Source organism: Cnephaeus nilssonii (genome assembly GCF_951640355.1).
Source record: "Cnephaeus nilssonii genome assembly, chromosome: 17".
Lineage (NCBI taxonomy): Eukaryota > Metazoa > Chordata > Mammalia > Chiroptera > Vespertilionidae > Cnephaeus > Cnephaeus nilssonii.
The window spans coordinates 26,561,516-26,574,199 of record NC_137088.1 but is presented as its reverse complement, the minus strand read 5'-3'; the positions used below and the strand labels follow the sequence as shown (position 1 = coordinate 26,574,199).

The 12,684-nt window shown below is 37.5% G+C and overlaps 1 protein-coding gene across 1 annotated transcript in view; it reads left to right on the top strand.

The window, feature by feature from the left end:
- Positions 1-12,684, top strand: part of ACAD11 (acyl-CoA dehydrogenase family member 11) — a 72,469-nt gene that overhangs the window by 26,158 nt on the left and 33,627 nt on the right. The window contains exons 8-11 of the mRNA XM_079795353.1: positions 2,201-2,307; positions 3,779-3,905; positions 8,431-8,508; positions 9,185-9,323. Coding sequence (XP_079651479.1) covers positions 2,201-2,307; positions 3,779-3,905; positions 8,431-8,508; positions 9,185-9,323 — 451 coding nt within the window. The remainder of the gene's footprint in view (positions 1-2,200; positions 2,308-3,778; positions 3,906-8,430; positions 8,509-9,184; positions 9,324-12,684) is intronic.

Genomic DNA, 12,684 nt, shown 5'->3' with positions numbered 1-12,684 from the left:
GGATTTTCATTTCAAATAAAAGTTAGACATGAGTTATGATTGATATTAATATGTCATAAATTATATACAGGATGGGGGAAAAGTAGATTTACAGTTGTTCATATGGAAAATAATACAATAATCTATAATAATAAAAGCATAATATGCTAATTAGACCAGACAGCCGAACGACCTTCCGGACGTCATTCCAGCCATTGTTCCAGACAAAGCCACCACGGCAGGGGCCAAGGCAGAAGCAGTTAGGGGCAATCAGGCATGCAGGCAAGCAGTTAGGGGTGATCAAGCAGGCAGGCAGAGTGGTTAGGGGCAATCAGGCAGGCAGGCAGGCGAGTGATTAGGGGTGATAAGGCAGGCAGGCAGAGGCAGTTAGGGGTGATCAGGCAGATAGGCAGAGGCAGTTAGGGGCATCAGGCAGACAGGCAGGCTATCGGGCAACCAGGCAGGCAAGCAGAGTGGTTAGGGGCAATCAGGCAGGCAGTTGAGTGGTTAGTGGTGATCAGGCAGGCAGGCAGAGTGGTTAGGGCTGATCAGGCAGACAGGCAAGCAGTTAGGGGCAATCAGGCAGGCAGGCAAGCAATTAGAGGCTATCAAGCAGGCAGGCAGAGGCAGTTAGGGGTGATTAGGCAGGCAGGCAGAGTGGTTAGGGGTGATCAGGCAGGCAGGCAGGCGAGCAGTTAGGAGTCAGCAGTCCTGGATTGTGAGAGGGATGTCCGACTGCTGGACATCCCCAGGTGGGTCTCGGATTGTGAGAGAGTGCAGGCTGGGCTGAGGAACCCCTTCCACCCCCGTGCACGAATTTTGTGCACTGGGCCTCTAGTTAATAATACAAGGATATACGTGTTTCTTGTACTCACAACTAAAAGCCTGCATTTGCCCCACCCTCTAGTAATAGCCTTAGAGATGATCATAATCCTATATAATAAAAGCCTAATATGCAAATTGTCCCCTTGGGCGGTCCTTTGACTGGGAGACTGGGAGTTTGGCCTCTCGCTATGTTGTGCTCTGACCACCAGGGGGAGGCATGGAACATGGCAGGTGTCAGCAACGCTTGGTTGGCCTAGAGGCCCATGCTGCACCCCAGCCCATGGTGTCTGGCCATGCTCACCGAATCTCCGTGTGGGGACTTGGGCGCTGTGACTCAGGTGGAGGGGGGCATGCAGGGGTCTGGGGACCCAGGTGCTGTCCAGGGCCCAGAGGTCAGCTGAGACCTGCCCTTCCACGCCAGATGCTTGTGCTTCGATTGCCAGCCAGGCCTATGGACCGCACCCATTCACGAATTTCATGCACAGGGCCTCTAATTTCATTATAACTATAAATACAAAATTGGAAATAATGGAAAAACTGTTAGTGTTTTATTACATAAAGAATTATATACTGCCTGGCCAGCTTGGCTCAGTGGTTGAGTGTCGACCTATGAACCAAGAGGTCACGGTTAGATTCCTCTGGTCAGGGCACATGCCCAGGTTTCCGGGCTCAGTCCCCAGTATGGAGCATCCAGGAAGCCAATCGATGATTCTTACTTATCATTGATGTCTCTGTCTCTCCCTCTCCCTTCCCCTCCTAAATCAATTTTTTAAATGTACTTATTTTTAAAATATAAGAATTATATAAAAAATAAAAATGAAATTCAGTTCATTGTGTTTTAGTGGGGAGAGGAGAGTATTATGTTGGAAGCACAGAACATGGAGAATTAAGAAAGAAAAAACTGGTTAGCATTTAGCTAACACTGTTCAAAGGAGGTAATTTCATCTAAAATAGGGGTCCAAAACATTAGATAAAATATTCTTATAGGTCATCTCATTGCATTCTTTTCAGTTTTATAGTTTTCATTTTGTTTTGGTTTCTTTAGATTTTCCCCCACTATGAAGGGAAAGCACTGATTTTTAGAGGTAATATAACTTGCCAATTTGTTATCTTTGGTAACTGCTGAGCTCATTTTCAAGTTTGGTTTGATTCCCAGTTTCAATCTATTAGGATAAGAGTGTATTAACCACATGATACAAGTATGGCTCTTTAATTTAGGGGGGGGGGGCAGGGAGTAATAAGTATTCCTTTATGTAAATTAATAGAAATGATAATGTCATTTATATCTTGGTACCTTGTGAGTTTAGTGACTCACATAGCTGGGAAACTGCAAAGATTGGATAGCTGAATAGTACTTTTCAGTGATTTTAATTGCTCTCTGTTAATTTACTTTTAGGGAATATATAGTAGATATCTTCTGGGGAATAGCGCATCTGAGAATAGCTTTCAGTTTGCCAATTTTGTGCAACCTCTGGCAGAAACCGGATTGCAACTCTCAAAAAGGTAAGCAAAATAGATTTCTCTGGCTAATCTAAACTAGAACCTTTATTAGGTATGTGAAGATTATAAACTTTATCAGGACAGGGATTGTTTTTATTTCTTATACCAGGATTGCTGCTTCCAATTACAATAGTTAGCTTGGTACTAGTAAATGTGTTATCTGCCCAAAAATAAATTGACTTCAAATATAAAGAAAATACCCATATTTATGATTAAAAGTATTTTTGACAACTTGAGTATATAAACTTTTAAGAATAGAGATAAAATTCTCAAATGTTTCCTTCTAATATTTGTTACTTACATATACCTATTTAAAATTATAAATTATATAAGGTGATTGGTTAAATGTAGAAATACTGCTCTCTCCCACCATCACTTGCCATGAAGTTGTATTCAGACATTTTGTAAGGGTCTTTGAAATCCATGTCTCCATCAGTGGAGCACTTTTTGAGGCATTTAATACACTTTGCCAACCGCACTCCCATCTAAGTGGTGTGATATATGGCACTTATTGAATTCGTTGATGATGCTGTCCCTGGAAATTCTGCCCAAACCACAATGTACTTAGTACTTAAGGCGCAAAGTTAGGACAATTCTGTTTGTTTTTTGTTTTTTTATATACATTTTATTGATTTTTTTTACAGAGAGGAAGGGAGAGGGATAGAGAGTTAGAAGCATCGATGAGAGAGAAACATCGATCAGCTGCCTCCTGCACACTCCCTACTGGGTAAGTGCCCGCAACCAAGGTACATGCCCTCGACTGGAATTGAACCTGGGACTCTTGAGTCCGCAGGTCGACGATCTATCCACTGAGCCAAACCGGCTAGGGCAGGACAATTCTGTTTTTACAGTTCACTTCATGGGTGGATATTTGTGATTTCCACAACATAACAACCAACTGTGTTGCACTTCATAAACATCCTTAAAGATCTTGTTTGTAATGACACCCAACAGTTATTTGTGAGGCATATACTAAAAGAATTATTAAATTTGTGTTCAATTTCTTTGTTTTTTTTCCCCCCTCTATTATTGATTGAGGTCATGCCAGGCTTATGTTTTCCCCAAAAAATGTTTAAGCATAAAGTTTGATGTGTACAATACAGTGATTCTGCATTCACCCCATAACATGAAAGACTGAAAACATTCCAAAATATGGCAACTCCTGCCCTGGCAGGGTGGCTCAATTGGTTGGAGCATCATCCCAAACAAAATGTTTCCTTCTCTCTCTCTCTCTCTCTCTCTCTCTCTCTCTCCCTCCCCCTCCCTCCCTCCCTCCCTCCCCCCCCCTCTCCCTCATCAATAAAAACATATCCTCTAGTGAGGATTAGGTGTGTGTGTGTGTGTGTGTGTGTGTGTATATATAGCAACTACTTCTGAGTGCTATTTTGGGGGAACTATGGAAGACTTCACATTATACTCAGAAATGTAATAATTTGGGATATCTTTGTAACTTTTTTTTTTTTTTTTTACAAAGAACCTTCAGAACTACACTATCCCAGATTGATACCACCCGAGAGTTGTTTGTACAGACTAGGAGAGGCCAGGAAATTCTTACTAGGGTGAAGCATTTCATGAAACAGTTCATCCTTCCAGCTGAAAAGGTAAGTATTGTGTGAACAGAATGTATTTGTGCTCAAGGACTATGGAATTACTTCTGTTATCTCTGCTAAAAGTACCATGGTATCATATCTTTGCAGTCAGTCCTTAATTAGATACTCCTCCTAGCCTTAGCACTGACCTGCTACAGGCCTGATCCTGAAAAATTCCAAGCTTCTAAAATATGCCAAGGGAATGCTACAAAGCAATCTGTGGAATAAAAATTAGGCTAAAAGGAATTAACTCTTTTTGTAAAGTTGACATATTAGTTTATTAGAGTAAAACACTACCTTGGGAACCTTTGCCCAAGGCAGTGATTTAGAGCTTTTTTTTTGCTTTTTTAAAGTGAATCCCTTTGCGAACTAAAAGAACTGTGGAGGGAATGAGATAGGCATATCCAGAAAATTTGCATATCATTTCAAGCTTTCACAAATACTTACCACATGCTACTACTTTAAGGTGTTAAATTTCAGTCAGCTCACTGAGGGTGAAGAAGTAACATGATACATTCATTCATTCAGTTAACAACTAATTATCAGGAATCTAATAATGGGTTAGGCACCTAGAGAGCCATTGAAAATAAAAGAGAGAACAAGACAGGGCTTATACTTCAGCATAAAAGAAAGAGATTAAATAAGAGATGATAAATGCTGTGAAGAAAAGAGAAAAGTTATTATGAAAATATGTAAGGCAGATGGGGTGGGGTATGTGTGTGGGTAGAACAAAGGTATGAAAATTGTAAGGATTTGATTCTAGCCCGTTTCTGCCTCAAGTTAGGGATCTTGGGCACATAACAGTCTCTTAGAGCTCAAGTTCTTCATTTACAATGTGAATAGATATGACTAGATATACAGTAAATTCCCATTTTAATCTTCTATGATTCTGAGAGGGCTAGAGCCAGACTAGCAAAATCAAATAGGAAATGAAAGAGGCCAAAATTCTTTCAACAAAAACGTTCAGTCAATACGTGTTTATAGGGCAGTTAGTGTTATTGCTTGAATTGTATGAATAATTATATTTTTAGTAAAGATCTGGCATGAGATTAACCTTGCTTACAGAATGGGATACAGTGTTGTAAAGAAAATACTACTTAAATATGAGGAAATTCTAAAATAGTCAACTCATATATGTTCAATGGTCAGGCATCAGGCATTTTTCTTTCTTGTTTCACCACTAAACTCTTTTTCATACTTTAAGAACTAAAGCAAGCTTCTTTGTAACACGGTATTTTATTTTAATTCTGCCTCTTACCGTACTACAAATAGACTTTGCAAATCTCTAAATGGATAGACTTTAGAACAGGAAGTATTAAATAATACAAGTTTTCAAATAATTATCAACACTGGCATAATTTCTCAGAACTGTAGTATCATAAAGAGGTAGTCAGAGGTGAGGAATTTGTAAATGTACTACATAATATATTTCTTATCAAACACAATAGCATTGGCTATTTCTATAGCAATATGAGGGATGGAAATAATAAACAACCCTAAACAGGAAATTTAACTGACTTCCTGACAGAAATAGCAAGAGCTATTCATTCTGGTGCCTTTGAAAGAGCTATCCTGTGTCTACTTGACATTTTCACTAAATATAGCAGTACTCTAGACCAATGATTTTCAGTCTTTTTCACCTCATGGCACATATAAACTAATTAATAATATTCCGCATACACAAAAAATATATTTCTTGTCTATCTGACAAAAAAAAGGTATAATTTTTTATTCATTCACATCAGATGGCTGTTGTATTAGCTGTTGTCTTTTTCTTTCTTTTTTTAATATGGAACACCATGAATTTGCATGTCATCCTTGCACAGGTGTTGTCATTTCTTTATTTGACAATCTAAGGGAATAGAGGTCAGTGCCCCTGACCTAATAGTCAGGTATTGCATGTTTTAAAAATTCTTGCAGCACACCAGTTGAAAATCACTGTTCTAGATTAACCATATTTCAATTAAAGGAACATTGTAGTATATTACTCATCCTATCTAATAAAAGGGTAATATGCAAATTAACCATCACTCCATCACAAAGATGGTGACACCCATAGCCATAAGATGGTGGTGCCCCGTGCTCTCAGCCCCGCTGGAGTCCCCCAGTCCCGGGGGCGGGTGGTGGGGGGGCCGCCGCTGAGAGTGGGCAGCATGAGCGGCCTGGCAGAATGCTTGCTTTGTTGCCCCAGCCGGAAAATACGGTATTTACAATTTAGAATTAAAGTGAGTTATTGCCAAATGATGGGTGGGTTACTGTATTTTCCGGCGTATAAGACCCCTGACTTTTGAGAAGATTTCCCTGGGTTAAAAGGTCGTCTTATACGCCGGAAAGTACGGTACTATTTTATATTCATCTCTTCTCTCTCTCTCTGTCTATACCTCTATGTCTCTATCTCTCCGTTTCTTTAATTCTAATGCCTTTATTTTTCCCTAATTCTTGAAAGATCATTTTATTGGCTATAGAATTCTAGATTGTCAGTTATTTTCTCTCAGCAATTGATGATGATATCCCACTGATATCTATCCTCATTTGTTGCTCTGGGAAGTCAGCTCTCAGTCTTAATTGTTTAATTATCTGTAATCATCCTCCTTTAAGAGCCTTTCTTTAACTTTGATGTTCTGCAGCTTAATGGTGCTTAATGGTGCTTCTTTGTGCTTTCTGAATTTGAGGATTGGTATCTTATCAATTCTGAAAACTTCTTAGATATGATTTTTTCCAACATTTCATCTCTCCTCATTCTCTTCTTCTAGTACTACAATTAGACTTATGTGAGACTTCTGTGTTCATCATATCCCTTAACCACTCATATTTTCCTTCTACTGAATTTCTATGCTTCATTCAAGAAAGGAGGAATTTCCTCAGGTCCCTCTTTTGATTTGTCTTTTCAGCTGTATCTAATCTTACTATCCAGCAATCCATAGAGCAGTGGCTTTCAAAATCTAGATTGTCACAATTGCCTGGAAAAATAGTAAAGAGTATAGAGGCCCCAGGCTCATTGAAGTAAGATAGGCCTATGCCCTTGTATTTTTACCAAGTTCCCCAAGTGATTCTGAAACCCACCAAAGTTTGAGAACCACTGTCATGAGTTTCCAAGTTTAAGGACTATGGTTTTACTTTTCCTCAAGATTCATTCAGTTCTTTTCCAAATTTGTCTGACCTATTTTGAGAATCCTTTGTCATATTTTTAATTCCTTCCTTTATTCTTGAACTCTATTAGACACAAATATTTTACATTCTATATCAGATCATTCTTCTATCTATAGTCTTTGGGGAGTGTGTTTCTGTTTTGTTGAACTATTGCTTTTGCTAATAGTGGCTTATTTCCTTGAGTGTTTAGTAATTTTTCATTTTAAACTTACGTTCTTTGAGATGGAATTTTATCTGCTGGGATCATTTAAGGCTTTGTTTAAAGCGTTCCTCCAGAGAGGATTTGCTTTTGATTCTGCCAGCTCCTTGCAAGCACAGTCACCAGGAACACTGTAAACCTCATTTTCAGCTTGAGATTTTAGGGCCCCACAGGTCTCTGAATTCAGATCCCAAACTTGGGTGAAGACAGGCTTCAGGCTAGAAATGTTTCTTTTTTTCTATTCCATCTTATATATGGCTTATTCCCCATGATTTACGTCTGAGGGATGGGTGTTTTTTTTTCCCACTTAGGTTTTGCCCATTACGTACCCTTGCTTTGGTGACAGGAAGAGATGATCTCTGATCTGCCCTCTTTCTCTGTTTGGGGCATTTGGCTTTTTCTCCTGACCTCTGCCTATATGGCTCATTAAAAACTAAGGCTCAGCCCTAGGCAGTTTTGCTCAGTGGATAGAGGGTCAGCCCACAGACTGAAGGGTATTGGGTTGGATTCCGGTCAAGAGCATGTACCCCAGTTGCAGGCTCAATCCCCAGCCCTGGTCCAGACACAACCAATCAATGTGCCTCTCTCACATTGATGTTTCTCTCACTCTGTCTCTCCCCTCTCCCTTTCTCTCTCTCTCTAAAAATCAATGGAAAAAAATATCCTCAGGTGAGGATTAACAAAAATAAAACTAATACGGCCCAGACTAACGTGGATCAGCCTACATCCCCCAGACAAACTTGGCTCTAGTGCTCACTCTCAAAGAGTCAGGCTTTATTCCTGGCCTCTGAGGTGTTTTCTTAATTTCCTTCCAGCACAGCTGTGCATTACTAAATGTATTTTAAAAATTATTTTAAATATTTTATCTGGTATTTTTAGTTGTACTACTCTGGAGGGGGTTTCTATGACCATTTAGTGTGCCATATTGCTGAATGAAACATTCAAACTTTGGTGTAACTTCTTGGGAGTCTATTATCTACTATTGAGGGGGAGCATCATTTGTGAGCAGCAAGGCTCTAGAATATTTTATACTTCTGTTTCTGGTTTTAGAAAGAAATATTATTGATTTAACTGCAGCTGAAAAAGTTGCTTCACCTAAATATGTTTCCTTTAGATAGTAACAGTTTGTGGCATTATTTACTTTGTATTAACTTTAGCTAATTAACTTTCTCTTTTCATTACTTTAAGGAGGTAATTGAGTTTTATGTTCAAAAGGAAAATTCAGTTGACCAGTGGAAAAAACCTTTAGTGATTGATAAACTCAAGGTAAGAAAAAAAAGGAAACGTTTAACATTGGAAAATTTACATGCAGATGTTTTTTAAGACCTTAGTTTGTTGTTGCTATTGCTGTTATATACGTAGAGGATAATTATATCAATAACATTTTTAAAGGAAGTTAAAAATAGCACCTGTAATATACAAATTAGGTTGCATAGTGTTGTATATTTGGTATATGGTGAAGACATAGATATTCAAAGAAAAAATACCATCAACACTACTCACTGCCACCTGTCAGTAAATTGAGACTGAAGTCCAGGCAAGACATTTTTCTTACATGGACTTAATTTCATGTTTTCAAATCCTAAGAGCAATACATGTTAAAAATCACAATGCAAAAAAAAATAGTTATTTGGCATAATTATACTCAAGCATGGGAGCTTTTATAATAGCTATGATTCAATAAGAAGATTTTGATTCAAAATTTAAACAAGTTTAAAATTTCAGCCAAATCCAAGGAAGCTTGGAAGAAAAGTCATTTAACAGTTAAACTATTGATTCATAATGAATTAGTAACTACTTGTTTTTTGCACACTAGGATACAATGAAATAACATACATGTTTTTAAATTTCAAAAAGCATAAATACTAATATCTTTTTTAAAAACACCTATTTTTGGTCATGGCAAATTATGATCACTCTGGCATATCCATCTCCTCAACAGGAAATGGCCAAAGCAGAGGGCCTCTGGAACTTGTTCCTGCCAGCTGTCAGTGGCCTCAGCCAGGTTGACTATGCCCTGATTGCTGAAGAAACCGGAAAGTGCTTTTTTGCTCCAGATGTCTTTAACTGCCAAGCACCAGGTTACTACATTATTTAAAAGCAGACTTCGTAGATATGTTGAGCAATGTTGATAATTTCTCTATTTTATGACAAGGAAGTTTTTCCTACAAGCAGTCATTGATTTGTAAATTTATCCAGAATTTTACTTTTATTTATTTTGATTTAAATATTAAAAAATGGATCTAATGTTCTCAGTGGATTACTCTCTTGTTAAACATCATGACATTAAGAGTATTAGTGAATAGAATCTGCTACCAAAGGGATTGGACTGCAGTTTCTTTGACTGGGTATTGGACATTTCTCTGGCTATTGGAATGAATAGAGTTCCACATCTTTTGGTTAGCCTCACTATCTTTCCATTTACGCACCAATTATTTATTATATACTATGTGCCAAGCCCTGTTCTAGATCCTTGAAATATATCAAGGAATAAAATAAAGATCCCTGCCCTCGTGGAGCTGATATTCTAACGGAGGGATGCAAAAATAAGTAATAAATATAGTAAATAAAAAAGTTATGTAGTAAGTTTGAAGATAAAAAGTGCTTTAGGGGGGAAAAAATCTCTGTAGGGTAATAGGGGAGCTCTGGAATGCTGAGGGACAAGGAATATGGATTACAATTTAAAATAGAATGGTTGGGCTAGGCCTTATGTAGAAAAGGACATTTGATAAAGACTTGTAAGAAGGTGAGAGAGGTAGCCATGCTGATGTCTGGGGGAAGAGTTTTCTTAGCAGAGGGAACAGAATATGCACAGGCCCTAAGGCAATAGCATGATTGGTATGTTCCAGGAGTAGCCAAGGAAGCCAGTATGGCTGGGTGAAGAATAGAAGATATCAGAGAGGAAAGGGCCTTATATATGTTGGGCTGATAGAGCAGATAAGGGTTTATAAGAGTGAAATGGGAAGCTATTGGGGATTTGAGTAGAGCAGTGACAAGATGTAACTTAGGTTTTAAAAGGATCACTTTGGCTGCTATTTTGAGAATTAACAAAAGGAGGGAAGGAGAGAAGCAGGGAGTCTGTTGAAATAATTCTACTGAGAGATGATTTGTTCTAGGGTACTAGCAGTAGAAGGGGTAAGGAGTGGAAAGATTCTAAATATAATTTGAAGGCAGAGCCAAGAGGATTTCCTGATTGGATATGAGGTATAAATGGTGGAGTCAAGGATGCTGCTAAGGACTTTGGCATGAAAATTGAAAGGCTGAGGGAAGGAGGCCAACTTTTCTTTAAAAATATAATATAGAATGTAATCTGTAGGTGTTTTCAAACCTGGGTTTGCAGAAGAACCACATAAGGAACTTAAAGAAAGAAAAAAAAACAAACAGATTCACAGGCTCCATCCCTGGAGATTGTGGTTCTGTAGGTTTAGGGTAGACCCTTGGAATGCCTTTTCTATTTTTTTAAACAAGCTATTCTCATGCCACTAGTCAAGAGCTAGCATTTGGCTCCTAGTAGGAGGAGGATGGTATGATAGCCTACAGTGTTCCTGCACAAGTTAGGCCTAGGTATTGCCCTTTGTGCTCATTGTATGGCTCTTGTGCTAAAGCTCTCCCAAAAAGAGTTCATGAAGGGTGTACCTGCCAAGAGGCAGATTGGATATCTGGGAGAAAACAGTCTGGTGTTTTAGCAAAGTGTTTCCTCCCTGTTTTTTGACTCACATTTCTTTGAAATAATTGAGATAGTTCATAGACGTCTGTTGAAGGTTTTCCTTCTTCAAAACCCTGATTTATCAAATTATTGTTACACATTTTAATCTAATAATAAAGCTATTGTTAAAGTAAAGAAATATATTCACAAAGTTTCTAAAGATAAATCTCATTTGTATGAAGCTATTACATCATGCTACATAGGTGACTTAATTTTGTGGAAAGAGAACTGGTAGTCTTTTGTTCAAAACCTTTTACTGTTACTCAATAGTAAAAAAAAAAAAAATTATATCATGACCCAATATGTAGCATATGTAGTTGTATGTGTATTCATTGATGAATGGATGGGGGTGGATGGGGAGGAGAGGGAGAGAGATACTGATATATTATTGAAAAAAGGCTTCATGAAACAACTACATGCAATGCACTCAGATATTTTCCTTTGAGTCTAATCTAATGAATTCTGTTTTGATTTATCTTAGTATTTATACATTGCTGGCCATATTCCATTTAAATGATTTCAAAAACACACTAATGGGTCATAATATGAAAAATAATGCTATAGAAGACATCCTTTGCAGATGCAACTCTGCCACTATTTCTCCTGTGAACTTAATTTTCACTAGATGGTCGTGGACTTTTTTTAGTATTAAATTTTCATGAGTCTATCAGTTGTACTGTCTAAAGGATATCACCAAACGGCTGAAATTTTTAATTGGCCAGGGAAATACATTTTCTTTGATCCAAGTATGATCAACAACTCTCCTCAGCAAACAAGATGTGTCAAATCATAAGTAGAAAACCAGACATTTCTCTTTGCAGTGGAGATATATCCTCAGGAAGGGGCTGGGCATTGTGCTTTGGAGCATTTCCAAAGCAGATGAAAATGGTATGTAATTGATGCCAGTTAAATACTTTGGGAGGTTTCTTGGGTGTAAAAGATTAATTTCTCAAGCTACCCGAATTATTTCCCAAGTAGTTATAAAAGCTTATGAGAAACATATGTCATCTTCCAATTTGTCTTTTTTTTGTTTTTTTTTTGCCCTTCAATAAGTCATACAATATTGTATATTCGAATGTTGAAACTAGCAATTTTAATTATAAAGTTATTATTGGATAACTTGGGGGGCATTTGGCTGATTTGGGGGAGGGATTTGTAGAAGTAATTTATGTAGGCTCTTTTCCCAACCCATAAATGATAGCTTCATTTTGCCAGCTTCTCAGAATGAACAGTAATTTTTGGAGAGTTTATATCCAATATTTACCTCATTTGAACTATAACAAGAAACACTGAATTGAAAATAAGCAAAGAAAACACTGAGCTACATTAATTCCAACTCAGAACTCATTTTTTCCCTTAGTCAAAAAGAATTTTCAGTTTGCTAACCTAAAAATCTTTCATTTTTAATATAACTTTGGCTTCATTAGGAGTGTCTAAACAGAGGACAAACATATTTTGAGAGACTTATCTTAGACTTAACTCAATTTCATAGGCATTTTAATGACTATTTTTAAAGTCATTGTAAGAGGTGATGTTGAAAAATCTTTAAAATCTTATAAGAAATCAGTATTCAAAGGAAAGATTTTAGAAATAATTTTTAGAAATTTGATAGGAGTGAAAATCAAAGAAAGGCATCTAGAACATTTTGCTTGATGGCAAATGTGAAGCTTTTTTTTTTTTTTTTTTTTTTTTTTTACACCTGAGAATGATACTAAATAGTGTTATCATGTACTGAA